Source organism: Thunnus albacares, chromosome 19, assembly GCF_914725855.1.
Source record: "Thunnus albacares chromosome 19, fThuAlb1.1, whole genome shotgun sequence".
NCBI lineage: Eukaryota > Metazoa > Chordata > Actinopteri > Scombriformes > Scombridae > Thunnus > Thunnus albacares.
The window spans coordinates 29049368-29071382 of record NC_058124.1 but is presented as its reverse complement, the minus strand read 5'-3'; the positions used below and the strand labels follow the sequence as shown (position 1 = coordinate 29071382).

The following is a 22015-nucleotide window of genomic DNA, read 5'->3' as shown; positions in this document are numbered from 1 at the left end:
GATGTGCCAATACACCTTTTTTACGATATGCTGCAGTGAAACGTCCTGACAATATCAATACTGTCAGCCATTTTCATCACCATCATTATTGTCATTTTCAGAGGACACTGTGAACACAGAGCAGCTTTCCTGCCTTCATTACCAGTTTGATGTTGTTTAGCCACAAGGAAGGAGCTTTCTACTGCTTAAACAGATGCAGAATAACCAGAGCACCGATAACCGGGCTCCTGTCTGTCTAGCTCTAGCTGCTCTGGATATGACTCTCTATATTAACATGCGCTGTAAGCCCACTGAGGCGCATTAACTTACAGGTGACAGCAAAACATACAGAAAAACATGATTCACTGTTCACTGTTGTTTTAAGACACACTTGAAACTTTGAACCTGTCCATTAATCCAGTTATTCTAGGGGTCCTAGAGGAGGTTTCAGTGGTTTTATTTTCTCACCATGCAACCAAAAACAGACGCTCACATGGTTTCATTTGAAGGGTTTTGAGGTGGAACTCGGAACATTTGCCTGAAAATTACCATCAGTTTGTAACTGTGATGTTTTTCTCTTTCTTACATGACACAAACTGGAGCTATTTTCCTACATCTTTTTATGTTTTCCCCTCAGGAAACCAGAACAACTTTGTAACATTCTGTTGTAAACTTTAACAGTTATTAACTATTGTACTGTTGTAAAATAAGGTTAGAAACCTGGTGTGTAATTAAAAACGCTAAATGCAGTCTGTTTGGTGTTTAGCTATAATGTTAGCTAACATTATTTTTAACACCAGCTAACTGACAATAAATGTCAAGAAACCGTCTTGTCAGCTTTTAATAAACTTTAAACTGCTTTAACTTTCGAATATAAACCGTGTCTCTGGGTGTTATCGTTTTTTTAAACAAAGTTTAAATCGTATCCTGTTGCTAGGATACAGTCAATACTTCCGCGTTCACAGCGTTGCTAGGATACGACAAACTGCACCGCGGTGTGTAAAAGTTTACTGAGTCCGTTCCTAACGGTCACTCGGACGGTTTCCGGTGTTTAAACGGTTACCGGCAGCAGGATGGAGATCGTTCATGTTTACACGAAGCTCCGCGGTGAGTTTGGCCGACAGTGTCTGTTCTCTGACCGGCCTGCCGAGCTGCTGGTGGACGTCCCTCCGGACCCCAGCCTGGCTCTGCAGTTCATCCCGAAAAACCCCCGAGACCAGGCGCTGCAGAGCTGCCGGGACATGTCGGAGCACCAGGTGAGCTGTTCCCTGCAGCTGCCTTACTTTACATAATATTCAGCTATGTCACATATTATGTTAACTACACGGTTTATATACAGCTACATCCAAGGTACATTACATTATTACGTTTACTTTCAGCTTCATTAGTACATCAGGTTAGTATACGTTTACCTAAGATAATAATACATGTGCACTACTTTAATCTGCATACAATGCGTGACTTGACATTAAATACATGTAGTTTACCTTAAACTACTGTACAAACATAAAACATGTACTTGTGTTTCTCTCATGTCGATCTCTGAGGTTACAGTGACGTCTTTTTGTTTAATTAGATGACTGGTTTCAGTCAGGTCACGTGATGTTTTAATTAGTGGTTAACCTATGACAGCGCCGTGATGTCACACCTGTATTAATGTCATAGCAGAAGTTTTCAGGAAACAGTCACCATGCATAAAGATATTATATTATATAAACAACTACGCATCTAATAAATTTGTTTTTTAAATCAATCTTTATTGGAAACTCAGATATGTACAATGACAGAAACAGAGAGTATCAAGTCAGGAAACTAAACTAAATTACAGTTATACAAGTAAACAACAAAATAAAGTAAAGCCAGGGGGTATTTAAATAAAAACACCAGTAGGACATTTATCAGTAAGAATGTATCTTTCATTCTGTATTTCTGCAGTGGAGCTGCAACAATTAGTCGATTTATCGATTAGTCGTCAACTATTAAATTACTCGTCAACTATTTTGATAATCAATTAATCGTTTTGAGTCGTTTTTTAAGAAAAAAAATCTCTGATACCAGCTTCTTAAGTGTGATTTTTTTCTGGTTTCTTTAGTCTCTATGACAGTAAACTGAATATCTTTAAGTTGTGGACAAAACAAGACATTTGACATCTTGGTCTTTGGGAAACACTGATCAACATTTTTCACCATTTTCTGACGTGTGAAGCAAACAATTAATCGATTAATCAAGAGAAGAAGTGACAGATTAATTCATAATAAAAATAACTGTTAGTTGGAGCCATATTCTGCAGGTAAATTAACTAAAGTGCTTTTTATATTTCTCCCTCTAACCTTCAGAATTGTCCAGGAGCATGTTAACAAGATGAAGCTGTGATGTGTCTCTGTAAGCTCAGGTGTTTGTGTCAGTAGGTGAACACGGTGCGATTTGAGTCGGAGAGCCGTGGGATAAACCACGTGGAGGGGGGATGGCCCAAAGACGTCAACCCCCATGAGATGGAACAGACCATCCGCTTCAGGAAGAAGGTGGAGAAAGACGAGAGCTACATCAACAGCATCCTGCAGCTGGGCAGCGTAAGATCCACTTTACCTCCGTCACATTCCGGTTCCTGATAAAGTGGTAAATAAATCCAATAAGCTGTTATGATCAGTGGGGTGTGTCTGCGTCGTGGCCACGCCCCTCAGCTGTGAGGTGACCTGGTACTCTGTGATGTCATCTGTCTGTCTGTGGTCTAGGTCATGGAGCACTGCATCAGACAGAACAACGCCGTGGACATCTACCAGGAGTACTTTGAGGACGAGGAGGAGGTGGAGGAGAGTCAGGAACCACCGTCTGCCAAGACCATCAACGTGTTCAGGTACCTGACAACAAACAACAAACATGACAACATACAACAACAATCCCCTATTGTGTGAGTGTAAGTGTGTGTGTTGTGACTCTGCAGAGATCCTAACCAGGTGAAGCGCACCGTCACCTGTCTGTCGTGGCATCCTGATGGCGGCAGGAAGCTGGCGGCCGCCTACTCGTGCCTGCAGTTCCAGAAAACCTCCAAAGACATGAGCCTCGACTCCTACATCTGGGACATCGGTGGGTGAGACAGACAGAGAGACGGACAGATAGGTATGAAGACAGACAGGACGTGCTCAGAGGTGGATGTTTGTTTTGTTGCAGAGAACCCCAACAGACCAGAGATGACTCTGAAGCCAACGTCTCCACTCGTCTGTCTGGACTACAACCCCAAAGACTCTCACACGCTGGTGGGAGGAAGCTACAACGGACAGATCGGTGGGTTCAGACAGACAGACAGAGACATATACTACCCACAGGTTACAACTACCAAAAACGGCTTTGAAAACATGACTAATAACATCCTCCGTATCTGCTGGGTGAAATACAGCGATGTGTAAACACAGCAGCAAGATTTGTGAGCTGTTGTGACCAGAAAAGGGCGTCCAATGGAAAATAACCACCATGAAGACTGTCCGTGTATTCCTGCACTGACCATTAACACTGTGCTGATCTCTGTACATAGACATACTTACTGTACATACAGGACAGAAATCTTTAAAAACATTCATTAAAAATGTTGCAGTGTTTATATACAGTAGTTCTCAGACAGACAGGTGACCTCCTGTGTGTGATTAATTAAATTGTGTGTTTGTTTCAGCGTACTGGGACACCCGGAGAGGCAGCCAGCCGGTGGAGGTTTCCTCAGTGGAGCAGAGTCACAGAGACCCAGTCTACAAGATCATCTGGCTGCAGTCCAAGACTGGGACAGATGCCTTCTCTGCCTCCACTGACGGACAGGTAGACCTGATGATGTCATAGTGATGATGTCATAGTGACATCATCAGGCCACAGAAGACTTTTTCACCTTCGGGAACTTCAGGTGGAAAGACCCTTTAAAATAATGTTTTAACTCTTGTCTCAGGTTCTGTGGTGGGACGTCCGCAGGCTGAGTGAACCCACAGAGCGTCTGGTTCTGGACCCAGGTCGGGAGGGGAACCTGGACCGAGCGTTAGGAGCCATCTCTCTGGAGTTTGAGCCCACCATGGTGAGTGGGTTACAGGACTGGGAGTTAGTGCTGCTGATCAAAACCCAAACACAACAGCCTGTAAAACAGCAAAATGTCATTTTTACGCTTTTGTTCAGATCAAACAAAGGAGATATAACGTGTTGATCAGTGAGCTTTAGCTACTGGGAGATGGATTTTATTACCTTTTGACAGAGCCAAGCTAGCTGTTTCCTTCTGTTTCCAGTCTTTATGCTAAGCTAAGCTAGCTGTTTATGCTATGATAAGCTAGCTTTTTCTCCCTGCTTCCAGTCTTTATGCGAGGCTAAGCTAGTTTTTTTCCACCTGTTTCAAGCCTTTATGCTCAACTAGGCTAGCTGTTTATGCTAATCAAAGTTAGATATTCCCCCCCGTTTCCAGTTTTTATGCGAAGCTAAGCTAATCAGCTGCAGGTTGAAGCTTCATATTTAGTGTACAGACATGAGAGAGGAATCAGTCTGAACATCTTAACTCCTAGAGAGAAAGAGAACAGTTTCCCAGAATGATGAACTGTTCCTTTAAGAGTCGTCCTCTTTTCTTTCTACATGCTAAGCTAGACTAATTGTTTCCAGTCTTTATGCTAAGCTAGGCTAACTGTAGTGGAACAGAATGTGGGACTGTCCCTTTAAGAGTCGTCCTGTGTCTGCAGCCAACTAAGTTCATGGTGGGGACGGAGCAGGGCGTCGTTGTGTCCTGTAACAGGAAGGCGAAGACTCCGACAGAGAAGATCGTGTGTACGTACGACGGTCACCACGGACCCGTGTACGCCCTGCAAAGGAACCCCTTCTTCCCCAAAAACTTCCTCACCGTGGGCGACTGGACGGCTCGCATCTGGTCTGAAGACATCAAGGAGTCGTCCATCATGTGGACCAGGTGAGGACCAGATTGGTTGATCCACGTCAATATTAAAGATAAAATCGTCTGTTGCAACTTGTTTCATCTCATTTCAATCTTGTTTCATCTAGTTGTTGTTTTGGTATTTTTCAGATACCAGATGTCGTACCTGACGGACGCTTGCTGGAGTCCGGTCAGACCGTCTGTCTTCTTCACTGTAAAGATGGACGGCGTGCTGGACGTCTGGGACATCCTGTTCAAACAGAACGACCCCACGCTGAGCCTCAAGGTGCCCTGACGTCATCTTAAACCTGTTTCAGTCACATTTCCATGGAGATGCAAACATCTGCAGAGTTTCTGTTCCTGTGTGTGTGTGTGTTGTGTTCAGGTGTGTGATGAGGCTCTGTACAGCCTCCGGGTTCAGGATCATGGCCGCCTGGTGGCGTGCGGCTCTCAGCAGGGTGGAGCCACGCTGCTGGAGATCTGCTCCGGACTGTCAAGCCTCCAGAAGAACGAGAAGAGTCTGCTGGCTGCTGTGAGACCCACAAAAACTCAGACATTAACAGTAGAAATTACTGAGAGAGGAGATCATAAAACCATTAAATATAGTTCATCTCATTAAAGATGAAGAAGTTGACATTTAGAGTAAAGAAGGAGAAAAAGAAGTGAAATCCTGCTACTATAGTTTGTTTATGTAGCCTCCAGAGCCTTAGGAAGCTTCCTGAAAGCTGACCAATCAGAACAGAGTGGGCTCATCAGGAGTCTCAAACACACAATATGTCATTTCTGCCACTAGGGGTCTCTCAATAGAAACTATAACAAAATACGGAGTTTGATGACATTGTGAAGTAGCGTGGGATCATGGGAGTTGTCTGAAGTGTTAAACCAGGTTCTCCTGGTTAGGATTCCTTCAGGATGTTTTTACTGGGAGCCGAATTATCCACAGAGGTCTCCTCCTCTCCAGAACAAACATACATGATGATTAAAACTGGTAAAAACACTCAATAAAGCAGTTTCGCATAAAAAAATCAGTGTTTCTCCGACACTGTTCGAGCTGCTGCTAATGATTGCTCAGCTTGTTTCTCTTAACATCCAGACGTCCAACATCCTTCATATGGTTTAAAGATACAGTTAAAAACAACCACAACGCCGATGTATTATCTTGTATGCGTGTAGTCTTGGGTAGAGGAGGCATGACGCAATTGGCAGGCGACCAAATTAAATGGACCGTTATCTTAATTAAAATTACGGGTTTCTCTGGGGTTGAAAATTGTTGGAAACATTTGGATAATGGTAAGTACACAACTCAACAACATATAGAGCGTAGGTCTAATCGTTTTTAGACATTTCAAAGCAGAATAGTTACATATTATAGCTTTAAAGAGACAGGAGCTAAAACGACCTGTTTCAGACAGAGGCTGAACTGAGGGGCTGCATAAAGGACCAGTAGAAGATAAATAAGGAGTTTTTAACTGGAAATCATGCAAAGATATTCCAGTAGAGCCCCAGAATATAAATATAGAGCTGGAAATGTGCAGAATATGTGTCCTTTAAAGCCCTTTTCAGACCTGCATGTTTGGTTTAACAAATCATTCTCATGTCTGAATAAATACTTGAGTCACTTTAGCATAAAAGTCACAAGTGGATCTTCCTCAGTGGGAGCTGAAAAACTCTGACAGCAGCACAAAGTCAAACATTTTTCACTGTAAAACATTTCATCCCTGATGCACAAAGAAAATCAAATTTAATAAACTATTGAAACACTGAAAGAGATTCTTCTCAGATCAGAATAGTCTATAAAAGCTGTATCATTTTCAAGTGAATCTTCAGCTTTACATACAGGATGTAAGCTGACAGGACTGAAACTCTACCACCTCTCTTTATGATGAGAAAATGCTGCCAGTCTTTATTTAAGAAATCTAAACCGTACATGTGAACAGAGTCTCTGACTGCGTGTCGTCCGCAGATGTTCGAGCGAGAGACAAAGCGGGAGAAGATCCTGGAGGCTCGTCAGAGAGAGATCCGTCTGAAGGAGAGGAGTCGCTCGGAGCAGAGCAGAGAGGAGGACGGAGGACGAGACGCGGACGGAGAGGAGAGTCCCGATCAGCTGATCGCTCGAGCTGAGAACGACTTCTACAGCGTGGTGGAGACGGAGCAGAGGAGGAGGAGGGAGAGGGAGGACGAGAGACACCGGGTGAGGACAGACCCCAGAACAACTGCTTTTATTCTGAAAAAATTATAATTGCAGATCTTGAGAGATAAAGGACAGGTTCACAATTTTTCCAGTGGGTCTTAAATCAGCAGTCAGGTGTTTAACTTTCTCTAAAATGTTTTTTGAGAAAAAAAAAAAAAAAAATAGGATGCTTCAAGTGTGAAATATCACATGTTCTGCTTACAGACTGATTGGATGACAGTGTGAGCTTTATTATTTCCTGACAGTCCATCGGCTCTTAAACATAACTTGTTTTATTTTAAACTTCTATGTTTGTTTGTTTTCAGGAGAAAGGTGTCTGTGAAGAAAAAGAAGTGAAAGAAGAAGCAGAAACTGAAACATCTTAGTGAAAAAAAAACCATTTATTCTGCATTGTTTATTTTGAATGTTGTTGTGTTTCAACAGTCGTCAGCTGTCTTCTGACTGTACATTCTGTTCAATAGAAGGTTTCTGTAAAACGAACTTTATTTTAGTGTTTCTACATCACTTTTCAAAACAGAAGTTCTTTACAGGGAGAAAAAGAGAAATATATAAAACAAAGATAATAAACTGTAAAACCCACAAATTTCTTTTTCTTTTTTAATTAAACAGCACTTTTTGAGCAGCACTTTTCTATTTTATTTTGATAGTTTTCAGTGCGGGTAGGTTTCCAGGACTTTGCTTTTATTTCGAAGGATTACGGAAACAGGAATCCTCGTGTCGTTGTTGTTCTCTGTGCGGGAACAAACCGTAACAAATTCGCTCCCGGCTCTCGGTGTGAACATGTCTCAGGTCCAGAGGCTCAGGCTGTTCGTCAGTCAGCGGCTGAACGCGGCGGTCGAAGAGATTTTGGGAGCTTTTGAGAAAATGATCGATAAATATGAACAAGAGGCGGCTCTGAGTCAGGAAGTGATCTCCCGGCAGCACGCGTTGCTCTGCGCGCTCCACAAACCCATCATGGAGCTTCCTCCCGCAGGTGAGTCGCGAGACAACACCTGAAACTGATCTGTGACGCCGTGTGACGTGTTACAGGTAATTAAAGCGGAATCAAAGCAACTGCGCTCAAAATTATTGACTGTTTCGAAGCAATTGATGCAGTGAAATGGCGCCATCTGCAGGAGAGCTACTGGTATTACAGCTGTATGTAAACAGTCAGATTATAAATGGTTTTATTGCTTTATGATTGTTTTTTTTTGTTCAACACTGTCGCTGAGTGCTGCTCATGGGGGAATGTTGGGTCTAGACCTGCTGTATGTGAAAAGTGCCCTGAGATAATGCTGCTCTAACACTGATGCTTCACTATTAATAACCTAATGATGTCATATATAATAATATATCAGTCAGAAGGACCAAACCACTACTTTTACTGCAATACTTTAACTACATCAAGCTCATAATACTTTACTGCAGTAGGATTTTTCATGCAGGACTTTTACTTGTAATGGAGTATTTTTAAATGAATGTATTGGTACTTTTACTGCAGCATTCATATTAAATCTTTGTGTTTCTTGCAGTCGTCTTCACTCAGCAGCTGTCTGTTTGTAAAGTCGAGGCTCACCCTGAGCTGCAGAACCAGGAGGACCAACGCATCGAAGAGGAAGTGGTGGGAGAGCTGGACGAAGCTGACATCATCGAGTTCACCTACAGCTCGGGCCGTGCAGTTGCATCCTTGTCAGCTGCAGGGACGGAAACTCGAGCTCCGGACATCCAGGTGTTGTCGTCGTCTGAAGCTGAGACTGAGGACAGCGAGGACTACAACCAGGACACAGCGGAGACCAGATCTGCTCCGGACCAGCAGAGAGCAGGTCTGTTCGGCTGCAGAGTCTGCAGCAGGACCTTCAGACTCCGCAGGATGTTGTTCAGACATGTTCGAGCTCACCTGCAGGAGGCGGAGCCTGTCTGCGGCATGTGCGGCGAGCGACTTGAGGCCGCCGACAGTCTGGAGCTTCACCTGCAGACTCACCTGAGCATCCGGAAGAGGAGGAGGAGGAGGAAGACGAAGAAGAACCCGGAGCCAGAGAGCCAGAGCAGAGAGAGACCATTTCACCGTCGCTCACACCGCGACACAAACGCCAACACGAGCGAGAAAACGAACACCTGCGACGACTGTGGGAAGACGTTTCTCCAGGTGTGGAGGAAGACGAGGCACAGGTGTCGCCCCCGCAGGAGAAACCAGAACCAGCAGAGGAAGACTTCAACATCCTGACTCAAGTTCTAGTTCTGTTTGTTTCTACGGCCTAATAAAATGATTCAGATCATTGTCTGTTTCCACCCGACCGATCGTTAATATGTGAGATCAGGAAGCATGAAGAAGAAATATTACAACTTTTTCCTGGTAAAGACTAAAACATCTCGACTGATAATGACACCGATACTCATTTCTGTCGGTGTGAACATGTCGTGACCTCGCTGTGGTTTTGGGGTGAAATCAATTAAAGTATGAAGAGAAAGACTTATTATTGTCTTATTGTTTCCTTGGTAACGCCTGATGGTTGACTCCACCTGCCCAACTTTTTAGATTTTCTGATTCTTTGTGTTTAGTATTTGTTTTGTATCTGTTACCTCGGTTGTAAAGCTTTTGGTGAGTCACAGATTCTTTTGCAGCTTCCTGAGTTGATAGAAGACGTCATAGTTTATGTGGATGAAGAGTTGAACTCACATGACCTCTAACGATGTGTTCAAGGACAAGAAGTCACAGCTGGCCAACAAAGTTAAAGTTAGTTTGAGTGACTGTTGTTTGTTGGTTCTGTTTCAGGTTCTGTATTCGGCTCTTGTTTCTGAATCCTAATAAAAACATTTTCTACTTTTCTAGACAAACCTGAGTTCTACTTTATGAATATAATTCATCTTAAATCTGCAACTGTTGACATCAAATGTTTCTTGAAAACATGTGACTCGTCAACACAGGAGGACGCTGTTTGTTAAAGGAAATATCAGACGACTGTTGAGCTTTGAGGTTCATTTAGTAGCTGTTCCGGAGCTCTCAGTTGGAGTTCTTCACTCAGCTGTTCAATGAAGCCAACATCCATAAAACGCTCAGAAACAAGAAACAGAAAGGTGAACATCTGTAACTCAATGACAACTGGACAGCTAAGGAAGATCATGTCATATGACTGAAAGCTCAAGAGCAACTACTAAAGTGACCTTATGATGGGTTGATTTCTCACATAAAAAACACAGCGGAGATTCAGATTTTTAGCAAAAATGAATTTTAATGTCAGCTGGACTTAAAATGTATTATCTTTAAGATTTTCATGAACTCAAAGCACATTTTAAAAATGATGTTTGTCATATTTTCAGACGTAGTTATTCAGTATATTTAAATCCAGTTATTACCTCTGTAGGAATGTTTATCGTTCGTGGCCATTCAGACCAGACGTGTCATGTGAACCAGAGTTACTGTTTGTAATTTGATCTGATTGATATCAGCTTCACTGTTTAATGTTCACTCTCCAGCAGCCAATCAGCTGTTAGCTTACTGCTAATGCTAACACATTAAAAGACTGGCTTTTATTGTGAAGCAGCCACAGGAAACACAAAATGCGTCCACAGAAGAAGAATTGGTGTTTGTAAACATATCGAGGGTCACAGAAGAAGAAGGTTTGAAGAAATTGACCTCTTTATTAAATCTTTATGAAAACAACATCTGTGAACAGAAACATCAGCTGCTCAAACGGTGTTGAAGAACTATAACTAATAAATTAGCCACTTCTCAATCATCCAGACTTGGAACATAAAACTTTATCGGCTCCGTCTGCAAAAGTTTAGCAAAGACACAAACCTGCGTGTCAGGTGGAGGCGCCAGTCACTGACACTCCATCAATCAGGAAACACGTCAGCGTCTGCTCACAGACTCACTTTGTGTTTCTGAGGTTTGTTAACAGGACGGTTTCCTGCCGCTCCAGGTGTTCCAAGGAAGTGAGCAGGGTATCACGAAGGGGCGGGGCTCCACTGGTAGGCGGACAGTGGAGGAGTGGGGAGGAGGCCGCTCTGTGGAGGCTTGTTGCCCCGACGATGCCGAGCTCCACGGCGACGGCGGTTGCCAGGTGGTCGTTTCTCACCTGGTGTCTGCGTCTCCTCTGTGGGGTCAGTTGGTGTCTCTGTGGGGGTGGGGCCTGACGGTGGTCTCTGGGTGGGGGCGGAGCCAGACACTCGCTCCACAGCGAGTCCTCTGGATGGCTCCTGCTCCAGCTGGTCGATGCCAGCGTTGCTCCTCTTGGCGCCTTGCTGCAGGTCCAGCAGGTAGTTCTGCCTCTCGATGCGATGCCCCCTGCAGGCATTGAAGAGCTCCACGGCTGCCTCAGGTTCCAGCCCGTCCACGTCGATGAGGTACCTGCAGACCAGGTATCCGGTGCGGTTCAGGCCATGCGTGCAGTGGACTCCGATCAGCTTGTCATTATCGCGGTTCTCGTTTAGGAAGTGTGTCACCACCTGCTTGAAGCTCAGGATGGCAGCATCGGGGGGCACGCGGCGACCTTCTGTGAGGATCTTGACGTAGCAGCAGGTCTGCGGGACGTCCGACAGTTGGTAGTATTTGGTGGTAAAGGTGAGATCGATGATCAGACCCAGCTCCTGGTTCTGACTTTGCACAGAGTCCAGAAGCTCCCACAGACTGAAGGAGTCGGACTCTGCAACACGAGAGTTCAGAGACGGTTTTAAAGGCACTTTGAAGGCGATGAAGCGAGTTCCTGGTATCCTGCGTCCTACAGGACAATAGTCCAGCCACCTGTCAGGTACGCCATTTTTCTTCTTCTTCTTCTTATGAGACATCTCAGTTGCTCTGATGTTTCTGTCTTTTCACCTTCAACCTGCAACATCACAAACAGAAACATGTTTGTCTCAACACCCTGTGTAATAAATATTAAATACTTCAGGAAAACTCACTTTATGGAAAAAACAAATACCGCTATACAATTCAGCATCCAAGTGATTCACAAACATCTATGAGAGTAAAATATAGATATGTATATATACATATTTATCTTTAAACAGAATACAGATGCAACATTTGTTCTTGTTAGAGACTTTATTAAGATGATTGTAATGTGAATAAACTTTATACAGTCCCCGATAAAGTTGAAAGGTGTTCATTTAGGTGATGAAAGCGATTTGACTTTTTATTAATACATAAATCACCCTCTTGTTCAAAAAGCGAATAGAGCACAAATATCTTCAAAAAAGCTCAAATTTGTCACAACAAAATGTTGGTTGGTGGAACAATAATAAGCCGAATTTACCAGAAGATATTATTAAATTAAAACAGGTATTATGACATGTTTCTGAGTGTATGTAACTCTACAGATTAGTGAGGAAACATTTAACAGACAGAATTTTAAATAGAGTTTGGTTTACAGGTCGTACCGGTTAATGCACACGAAGCTGCGTTTTCTCAGCAAACAAAACGAAAAGTTAAAATTCCAAAACAGACGTCAAAACACATAAAATCCCGAAAAAACAAGGAACTGTCGGGTTTCTGGGCTCAGTTAGCGGTTAGCGATCCTCGAACCACGTTCTCGCTGACGTGACATGTGAGCGTAATGTCACGTCGGCGTTCTACGTAATGACGCAGGGTTGGAGACCCCGGAAGAGTCCTGGCATTGTTTACATTCTACTCTTTGTTCGGTGGAAATTCTGCCAAAATGTCCAAAAAACGGTCAAAAACGGCGGAGAGCCGCAGCCTGCGGGCGGTGGTCGACGCGCAGCTGGTGGCGGCCGCAGAGGAGATCTTCTGGCTGCTGAAGGAGCGCAGGCAGGCGGACATAGAGCAGCTAAAGCGGCTGGTGACGGAGCGGCTCACCGCGGCCGTGAACAACATCTTCACCGTGTTCGAAGCGACTCGAGCGGCCGAGAGAGAACCGGAGGAGCCCGGGCAGAAGCTGAGAGGCGACCCTGCAGCCGGCAGGACAGGTCAGTGTCCGGATACAGACAGAAACACGGTCAGTAGATCTGAGACAACAATCATACATCAGGGACTACTTACTGTGTTTATTGTAGAGCATCTCACGGTCTTCAGGTGGTGGTCAGCAGGTGGTTTGATTAAAACAAACAAACAAACAAAAAAACGTTAATGAGTTCGGTAAAGTTGGAAATATATTGACAGATTCGAACTTCGCGGATCGTTAACTTATAAGCGAAACGTTGTTAAAACACAAACGACGCCTTTTTCAGTCTTTACAGTCTTCGGTACTGAAACTATACAGGAAGTTTTCCTGTGTGGTTTCAGTACCGATGAGTGCGCACCTCAGGCAGTCCAACCACCTCAGACCGCTGGCCTTAACTTCTCACCTGATGAAGACCATGGAAAGAACCGTACTCAACCATCTCCGACCCCCCTGGTGAGTTCAAAGCTGGACCCCTGCAGTTCGTCGATCAACCAGGCGCTGCGGTGGATGTCACAGATCCCTCCCACACCTCCAGAACCCTGAGAACACTACGGGTCATGTTCTTTGACTTTCCCAGTGTCTGCAACACAACACAGCCATCACGGCTCAGGGGGAAGCCAGAAGGAGCGGGAGTAGACTGCCACCTGGCTGCATGGACTATGGACTACCTCACCATCAGAGCACAGTATGTGAAGCTCAATCATCTTCACTTAAATGCCAGCAAGACAAAGGAGATGCTCCAGACTACACCGGTGAACACCCGGGGTTTGGATACTGAGAAGGTGGGAGCGAACAAATACCTGGCCGTTCATCTCAAAAACAAACTGGACTGGTTGGACGTCTTCATTTACTGAGGAGACTGAGGTCTTTGGAGTGTGCAGGACACTGTTAAGAACATTTTATGACACTGTGGTGGCATCAGCAGTTTTTTTTTTTTACACCGTGGTCTGCTGGGGAGGTGAAGGCACAGAGACAACACGTCTCGTCCCCTGCGTGAGACCATGGAGGCTTTAAGCAGCTCCTCCAGCAACAGACAGCTACAGCTGCAGACGGAGCGCTGCAGCAGCTCCTTCATCCCGACAGCAGTCAGACTGTTTAGCAGCAGCGTACTGCACCACTGATGTTGTCTGATTTATTTAATGTTTCATCCTCGTACAGTAAGATTTCAACATCAGTCTTCTTTTCCTGTTGTTCACTCCTCTGTTCAATGCTACACATCATGTGTGTTTTACCACTGCAGGTCATATCTGTGTATGTGACAGATAGTGTAAATGTGTATATATATAGTTTTTATTGATCTTTTATCTTATTTATCTTACTTTTTCCTCTAATTTTGAGCTGCTGGAACACGTGAATTTCCTCTGCAGGGATCAATCAAGTTCATCCATTCATTCATTCATCTACAATTAAAAGACAATACAAAAAAAAGATGACTTACATATAATCATGGAACAGGGTTGGAGACACATTTTCAAAGGAACCCAAATGAATTACATTGAAAGATTTCTTTCTCCATCATAGTGGTTTTTGCAGTAAATGCAGATTTATGATCACTGTAGGTGGAGCTTAATTGAAAGTTGCTCCTGATTGGCTAGTGACTATACATCCTTCATTTGATTGGTTTAAAGGCAGTGGCCATGAGATGATCTATTAGTAACCATATGAACATTCAACAAAATTCAAATCCCCTAAATGATACAAAAACCTTTTTTTTCTCAAACTAAATGTTGTAGTTTAACCAGCAGGAGACTGTTTGAAGTTATTAAATATTGTTGTAGCGCTGATGTTGCACTTTTTTGATGGTCCCGGCACACTCGTCTCACAGCCGGCTGCACATGGAGAACTTTGGTGAAAATTAGGTTGTAGCTCGTTGTCTGTCCGACTATGTTAGGAAAGAGGCCTCGTTAGTGTTTTAACAATGTTTCGCTTATGAGTTATTGATCCAGGAAGTTCAAATCTGTGGATATATTTCCAACTTTACCAAACTCCATTAGTGATGGTTGAGTTGCTCGCTCACAACATTTGACAAAAACAAGTCAAAAAGTGAAAAGTTCAAAGAGATGAGACAAAACCTGAATGATGACAGATATAAACAATGTAAAAGATAACAGAGCAGCAACCATTAATCAATTAAATGATTACTTACCAACTATTTAATTAATTGGCTGATCTGTTTTGATAATTGGTTAATTGTTTAAAGTCTCCCTCCACTCCAACACATGTTCTTCTTTTGTTCTTTCAGTTGGATGTTGTTCTCTTCTCTCTGCAGTTTGTTTTTACATTCATCTGCTGAAAGTTTCTCTGAGCTCATTAAAAATCCAATTTTAATTGGCGGGCCTTCGAGCAGGATGTGTGACATCACAACTAGTTTGAAGCGATGAACTTACACGAGTGTGATGTGGAAACTTGAACACTGAGCGGCACACAAACTCAGAAGCATTAAATGACTCTTTTTATTTATTATGATCTGACATTTCTTTAGTTTTAACTAAGTTTTGGGCAATTTATTTCATCTCAAGACAGCGATAGTGGAGAGATGACAGGAAATGAGTCAAACAGGGATGTTGTCTTCATAAGTCAGAATTGTTTTTTTAGTTTCTTGTTCAGCTGCTTGATTTCAGACAAAATGAAGAACTGATGCTTTGATCAGTTTGTCTTCATTATCAGTTCATTGTGTATTTGAATAAGCAGTTTCTGTGTCATAAACTAGTATCATGTGATCTTCTCTGCAGAGTTGTGTCTGTCCGTCGGTGTCCAGAGTCTCTCTGAGGACAAACATCTGAAGCAGGAAGTCTCTGTGGACGACCAACTGAAGGAACCTCGGCCCAGCACTTCCTCCCGACCGGAGGACGTTTCAGACCCGAAGCCTCAGCCCAACTCTCCGGACCATCCGGCTGGAGAGGACGAAGAAGACGATGAGGAGGCGACTTCTCACTGCTGCAGAGTGTGTGGGAAGTCCTTTGACAGGAAAGGCTTTTTGATGAAACACGTGGAGAAACACTCGAAGGACGCAGACTGTCTGTGCGGTCTGTGCGGCGAGCGTTTGGAGTCCGTCGACAGTCTAAGGCTGCACCTTCAGACACACCGCGACAGCAGCCGGACCTGCGACATCTGCGGCAAGAAGTTCCCCTCAATCCGAGCTCAGGAGACGCACCTGAGGCTGCACACCGGAGAGAAACCCTTCAGCTGCCACGTCTGCGGAAAAGGTTTCAACCAGAAGGGCAACATGGTGACGCACATGAGGATCCACACGGCCGAGAAGCCGTTCAGGTGCACCATTTGCCGCAAAGAGTTCAGCCACACCGGCTCTCTGGAGCGACACATGAAGGCTCACGACGGACAATCGCCGTTCAGCTGCAACGTCTGCGGGAAAGGCTTCGGTAAGAGCGCCGAGCTGCGGCGACACGTCCGCAGCCACGAGTCTGACGAGCCGCCGGCTACCAGGAGCCGACGCAGGAAACCGAGTCTGACTCCTTCACACTGCTGCAAGGTCTGCGGGAACGCCTTTCACAACAAAGGTAACTTTGTGCGGCATGCAGAGACTCATTTAAACGATCCCGTCAGTCGCTGTGGCGTCTGTGGGGAGCAGTCAGAGTCCTCGGAGAGTCTGCAGCTCCACATCCAGAGTCACAGAGAAACCAGCAGGATCTGTGACATCTGCGGCATCAGCTTCAGGGACATGGAGATCCACATGAGGACGCACACCGGACAGAAACCCTTCAGGTGCAAAGATTGCGGCAAAGACTTCCCCAGGAAGGGCTCTCTGGAGAGACACATGAAGCTGCACGCCGGCGAGAGACCGTTCATCTGCGAGTTCTGTGGGAAGACTTTCATCGAAAACACCGTCCTGAGGAGACACATTAAGAGCCACACAGGCGGGAAGCCGAGGATTTACTCCTGCGACGTCTGCGGCAAGAAGTTCACCATGAGCCAGCATCTGGACGTGCACAAGAGGATCCACACCGGGGAAAAACCGTACACCTGCAGGGTCTGTGGCAAGAACTTCCGCCAGATCGGCAACCTCGACTCACACATGAGGATCCACACGGGCGAGAAGCCGTTCATCTGCAGCCTCTGTGGGAAAAGATTCCGCCAGAAAATCTCACTGGAGACGCATGAGCGTTTCCACAAGAAGGAGAAACCGTTCAGCTGTCAGCTCTGCAGTAAGGGCTTTGTCCAGAAGATCGACCTGAAGAGACACATGCTGACGCACACCGGGGAGAAACCGTACAGCTGCAGCGTCTGCGGGAAGAGGTACCAGGAGAAACGCTCCGTGGACTCGCACATGAAGGTTCACTCTGGAGAACGAACCGTTAAAGACTCAGCTGCAAACGTGAACCTGAAACGACCGGAGGGGGGTCACGACTTCATCCAGCTGTGAGCTGCACACAAACTGAAACAGACTCCCATCAGTCACTCTGTAAGTCTGTGACGTTTACGTATTAAGAGTCACGCAGCAAAAAGTTCAGCTCACGTTTTTTCTTTCAGTCAGATTATTTTTAGCCGCTAAACTAAAACGTGACGACTTTTCAGTTCAAACAGCTTCAAAAACTAAACTCAGGAGTCATCATCACAGGAACCTTTATAGAAACTCAGCAACGTTGCCTTTGTTTCCATCAGAGAAACCAGAGTCCCAAACAGTCCCTGCTGTTTCGGGGGTAGTAGTCAGGCCGTCACTGATTGGTCAAACAGGCAGTTACGACTCGTGTCCAGCTGATCATCTGTTGTGGAGACGAGTGTTGTGGAGTTTTTGCTTTGTGTTCACGGCTCTTCAGAGTCGCTGGACAAACAGAAATTCACAGACTTTTAGTGTCAGGAGAGCTTTTCATTCATCTAAATGTCAGGTCAGATGTCACAACGTGTTTCTCTGTTTCAGCTCTCGGTCCTCATTAATAACGTTCCAGGAGAACCAGGAACCTTTTGAGGAACTGAAGTTAGTTCCTGTAGGAGATTTCCAGCTGTAAAAACAGTTCCTGCTCTGGGGGAGGTTTTACTTTGTAAAGATACAGGAAGTTTAGGGGCGGGGTTTGCAGGGATGACTGTCACTGATTGGTCAAACACTGCAGCTGCTTCAACTTATGTCGCTTCATTCATAAAACAAGAACTTTAATGTTGATGTTACAGAAACGTTTCTTATCATTAATCAATAAAGTTAGAAGAGAGAAGTAAATCTTTATTTTATGATAGTTTCATGCTGTTACGTTCTAAAGTAGAAATAAATAATCATTAAATAATCATCCGTTTAAATTCACCTGCTGTCATTAAACTGTGTTCTTTGATTTTATTACAAAGATGTAGGTTTGAACTGATTGATCAGATCAACTATCAACAAGTGAAGAGACCGTTGTTGTGTTTTTAATGTTTATAGAAAATAATTATTTACAGGATGAAGATCTTAAATCTTCTGCTCCGTCCTTTTTCCATTTGATCCTGATGAAACCTTGTATCTCCATAGTCCTGCTCAGTAAAGCTTTGCTCTGAGCACCAACGTCCACAACATCACAGCTGCTGCCGATGAATGAAGTAAAAACTCTCAGTCTCTGCCGCCTTAGATTCATTTATTTATTAAAGTGCAGCGCAGCCAGAGAGCTGGTCCAGATCTGATATGACAAACTCAGATTCGGTTTGTTCAAGTCACTTGGAGGCAAAAAAAAAAAAAAAAGCCAAACAGATTTCCGCCACTCCAGCATGTGACGTGAACGTAGCCTTAATAACACGACTAAACCATAGACTGTATAAAAATATGGACGTCGTTACCGTGACGTCACTCGTTGGTTTCTGAAGAGCGGTTTTGAAGCTCAAAGTGAGCCGCTCCGGCCGTCTCCATCTTGGCAGTGCGTGACGTTGCCTAACTCCCAGCCAATCAGAAATGGGCAAAGAGGCGGGGCCGAATGGCTGAAACAAGCCACCTAGCGGCTGGCGGACCTGTCACTCAAAGCAGCCATGTCCTTCATTATGCAGAACTTTACGGCTTAATAAAATTTAAACAGGTGAGTTATAATAAAATTCACCTCCGTACAGTTGTCCTGAAAGAGGAAATTAGCTACAGAGACCAAAACCGTTGTTTGTACCAGGCTGTAAACATGTTTATTTCTGCTGTAAAGTTGGGCATTTTAACATGGAGGTCTATGGGGATTGACTCACTTTTGGAGCCTCAAGTTAAAAAAAAATAGATATGAATAATTATAATTACTATTTCTGAGCAGCATCACTGAACGCTGTTGAGATACAAACAAACGTCTCAACATTTAAAATCTGCTGTATTTTAACCTCGATGCAAATCATCAAACACATTATTACTGATCAGACTGTGAGTTTACAGTCACGTCTCTGTGTCTTTGATCTATTTATGTTTGAAATCTTTATGTTTTTCATCTTCAGTTCCTGCGTTTTATGTGTCAGATTAAAGCTGAACAAATCTATTTAAAATGTAGCTGCAGCCTGATACACATCATGACTCCATCACTGTGTCCACTTTATCTACATCCACCGGATTAAAATCGAGGCTCTGCCTTTTATTGAATCGTTGCCATGGTGACTCGTAGTATCGGATCCAGTGATGACGACTGTTTTCATTCATGATGCTCACGGTTAACTCCGAGTGACTGAACCGAGTCTGATCAGCTGTTGTTCATCATCTGTTTAGTGGATCAGACTCTGGTCAGGTGACTTCCGGCTGTTGTTACTCAGAGCTGCTTCACTGTGTGAATGTGTTTGACCATCAGTGACACTTGCAGGGGCTGAAATGATCCGTTTATCAATCAATCAATAAACCAAATGTAAGACCCGGTTTGTTTTTCATCCTTTTATAAACTGAATCTGTTGGTTTGAATCAGTTTGGACTTTAAGAATAAAGATGAACGTTTAATTTACTCAACAGTTAATATAATGAAGTAGAAAATCTAAATGAAAAGAATCGTTAGCTGCAGCTTTATTTTTATTTTATTTTTTATTTAACCTTTATTTAACCAGAGAAGTCATTAAAACAAAATCTTATTTCGGACGGCGGCCTGACGAGGACAAATCAGTCCTCAAATAAACTCTGAGTTTATCAGCTGATCATCGTTTCACTGCAGTTTCCTGTTGTGAAATCATCACCGTCTTTCATTTCATGCAGAAGTCTGAATAATGATTTATTATTATTATTATTATTATTATTATTATAATTATTATTATTATTATTAATGATGATGATGATAATCTGTTTTTTAATTTGTGGGAAATCTAAATGTTTCTAAACTCTCGGTCATGTTTTTAGTGACATGAATCTGTTGAGGTTCGACAGAGTTTGAAACTGTTTCCTGTTAATGTAAAAAAAAAAAAAAATTCTGATAATAAAAAACATTTCATATTTCCTGTTTGACTTCCTGATGTTATTTCATAAGAAATGTTGATTTTGTCTTTTTGACAAATCACTGTTGAAGGGTTGATGGGATTATTTTAGACTGTAAGAAGATAAATGAATAATTAAAACAAAAACGTTTTAATAATACAAATAGAAACAGATGAGGGGGGGGGGGGGGGGCAATGACAGAGCCAAATATCATGTGTGAGCAGTGTGATGTTCAAATATTAACTTTAAGCTCAACAAAGGGAAGATCTTTGTTCTCTGCTTATTTCATGTTACTACTGACAGATAACACGTTAATGCCAGACATCAGATATCAGAGGTTAATATATCTTAAAGGATAAAATCACAACTGATACTTTCAATGGAAGTGATGGAGGCCAAAACCCACAGTGTGTCCACACAGTCATTTAAAGTCTGTGTGAAGCTTCTATTCAGCTTCATCAGTCTGAGTTAGTCATATCAAGTGGATATCTGACACATTTACAGTCTTTTTAGCATCAAATTCCCTCTTTGTGTTTCCTCGGACAGTGTTTCCCTGTTGAGCTGCAGGTGGAAGTATAGTAACAAAAAGAGGAACTTTGGCACTAAAAAGACTGTAACGTTGAAAGATATCTACTTGATTTGACTCATTTGGACGCTGAAGCTTCATATTAGCTTCAGATAAACTTTTAAACACATTTTTACACAGAAGGAGGACTGTGGATTTTATTTTGTAAGGTCATTATGAAGGGATCTTCTAATGGTCAGTATGAACAGGAGGAATGATTACAGCAAGAAAAACAGCTTTAATGTTCATTTGTGCTCCTGACTGTTGTTTAAAAAACTGTGAACTCGTCCTTTAAATCATATCAAGCTTCATATAGAATACCAGACTCTTGCTACATTGATAAATTGTGTATGCTCTCCAATCAGAAACAGAGATTCTGCACTTGTGCATCAACCTTTATTCAATAATCAGCTGCTGCTTTTCATCAACCAACGACTGACAGAAGCAGTTTTTATGTCAGTTTTAAGACACTTAGACGATGTTGTTGTTTGTATTTTGCACATTGAAGTAAAAGCAGTTTCATTCTGACGTTCGGCTGCTCACACGCATGATGATAAAGTTTATCTTGAATCATCATCTGTCCCTTGAATGAAACAGTTTAATTAGCAGCTTGACAACACCGACTCAAGGTAGTCTTACTAGACACACTTACACTTTTCCAGTGCTTTCAACTGCATCACACAGTCTTCATCAGCAGATGGAGTTTACTCAGTTGTCACAGAGATGCATCTGTTGACAAGCTCAGTAGCTGTAAAAAAAAAAAAAAAAAAGATGTGCACTATAGATCTATAGATATACTGAAAATGCTGCGGATTAAGTCACAACAGCGACTGGAGGACCATGTGATATGACTGAAAACAGAAAAAATAGAAAGTGGACCTTGAGTTGTTGTCAAACTACAATCCCCAAAGTCAAGAATGAACTTTGATGCTTTATTTAATCAGTGTTTCCCTTCGAAAAATGAAAAAAATCATCAGAAAAAGACGAGAGAGAGACAGACAGGTGGAGCAGGTCACATATTCACCGACTGCTCCCATTGGTTGAGCCGGTTCATAAACAAATACCAGTCATGAGTTTCCTTTAAAGCCTTTAAACATTATCTGTTCATCTTTGTCTGTTTCAACACTTTGATGCTGAGCTGTACATGCTGGTAGGAGATGAGTCATCACTCCCTGAAGCAGTT

General features: G+C 43.2%; 4 protein-coding genes across 6 annotated transcripts; 3 read left to right on the top strand and 1 right to left on the bottom strand.

The window, feature by feature from the left end:
* The first annotated feature begins 973 nt into the window (after positions 1-973).
* Positions 974-7635, top strand: dnai2b (dynein, axonemal, intermediate chain 2b). Its single transcript, XM_044336115.1, has 12 exons — positions 974-1235; positions 2388-2549; positions 2712-2833; positions 2921-3063; positions 3148-3261; positions 3644-3783; positions 3908-4030; positions 4677-4900; positions 5015-5150; positions 5250-5396; positions 6828-7055; positions 7361-7635. The coding sequence occupies exons 1-12, from the start codon at positions 1053-1055 to the stop codon at positions 7418-7420; spliced, it is 1782 nt and encodes a 593-aa protein (XP_044192050.1). The 5' UTR covers positions 974-1052; the 3' UTR covers positions 7421-7635.
* An 84-nt stretch (positions 7636-7719) lies between these two features.
* On the top strand, positions 7720-9869 carry LOC122970065 (zinc finger protein 2-like). Its single transcript, XM_044336174.1, has 2 exons — positions 7720-8028; positions 8567-9869. The coding sequence occupies exons 1-2, from the start codon at positions 7836-7838 to the stop codon at positions 9256-9258; spliced, it is 885 nt and encodes a 294-aa protein (XP_044192109.1). The 5' UTR covers positions 7720-7835; the 3' UTR covers positions 9259-9869.
* Positions 9870-10653: 784 nt separating this feature from the next.
* LOC122970069 (RNA/RNP complex-1-interacting phosphatase-like) lies at positions 10654-13534 on the bottom strand. 2 transcript variants are annotated; one of them, XM_044336181.1, is made up of 3 exons: positions 13338-13534; positions 13033-13059; positions 10654-11860 (listed from the first exon to the last, which is right to left on the bottom strand). In XM_044336181.1, the coding sequence occupies exon 3, from the start codon at positions 11820-11822 to the stop codon at positions 10983-10985; it is 840 nt and encodes a 279-aa protein (XP_044192116.1). In that variant the 5' UTR covers positions 11823-11860; positions 13033-13059; positions 13338-13534; the 3' UTR covers positions 10654-10982. The 2 variants fall into 2 exon arrangements, with proteins under 2 accessions (XP_044192116.1, XP_044192115.1); XM_044336180.1 differs by lacking the exons at positions 13033-13059; positions 13338-13534 and adding an exon at positions 12414-12573.
* Positions 12604-18639, top strand: LOC122970019 (gastrula zinc finger protein XlCGF57.1-like). Of its 2 annotated transcripts, none has more exons than XM_044336104.1 (2): positions 12604-12988; positions 15667-18639. In XM_044336104.1, the coding sequence occupies exons 1-2, from the start codon at positions 12613-12615 to the stop codon at positions 17313-17315; spliced, it is 2025 nt and encodes a 674-aa protein (XP_044192039.1). In that variant the 5' UTR covers positions 12604-12612; the 3' UTR covers positions 17316-18639. The 2 variants fall into 2 exon arrangements, with proteins under 2 accessions (XP_044192039.1, XP_044192040.1); XM_044336105.1 differs by having other exon boundaries at positions 12605-12959.
* Positions 18640-22015: the final 3376 nt, after the last annotated feature.

Excerpts from the sequence above, each read along its gene's own strand:
- LOC122970019 (XM_044336104.1), top strand. The coding sequence starts at position 12,613 with ATGACGCAGGGTTGGAGACCCCGGAAGAGTCCTGGCATTGTTTACATT. Across the intron at positions 12,989-15,666 it reads CGGATACAGACAGAAACACG|AGTTGTGTCTGTCCGTCGGT; the intron begins GTCAGTAGATCT and ends TCTTCTCTGCAG.
- LOC122970069 (XM_044336181.1), bottom strand. The coding sequence starts at position 11,822 with ATGTCTCATAAGAAGAAGAAGAAGAAAAATGGCGTACCTGACAGGTGG.
- LOC122970065 (XM_044336174.1), top strand. The coding sequence starts at position 7,836 with ATGTCTCAGGTCCAGAGGCTCAGGCTGTTCGTCAGTCAGCGGCTGAAC. Across the intron at positions 8,029-8,566 it reads CATGGAGCTTCCTCCCGCAG|TCGTCTTCACTCAGCAGCTG; the intron begins GTGAGTCGCGAG and ends TGTTTCTTGCAG.
- dnai2b (XM_044336115.1), top strand. The coding sequence starts at position 1,053 with ATGGAGATCGTTCATGTTTACACGAAGCTCCGCGGTGAGTTTGGCCGA. Across the intron at positions 3,064-3,147 it reads CTCCTACATCTGGGACATCG|AGAACCCCAACAGACCAGAG; the intron begins GTGGGTGAGACA and ends GTTTTGTTGCAG. Across the intron at positions 3,784-3,907 it reads CTGCCTCCACTGACGGACAG|GTTCTGTGGTGGGACGTCCG; the intron begins GTAGACCTGATG and ends CTCTTGTCTCAG.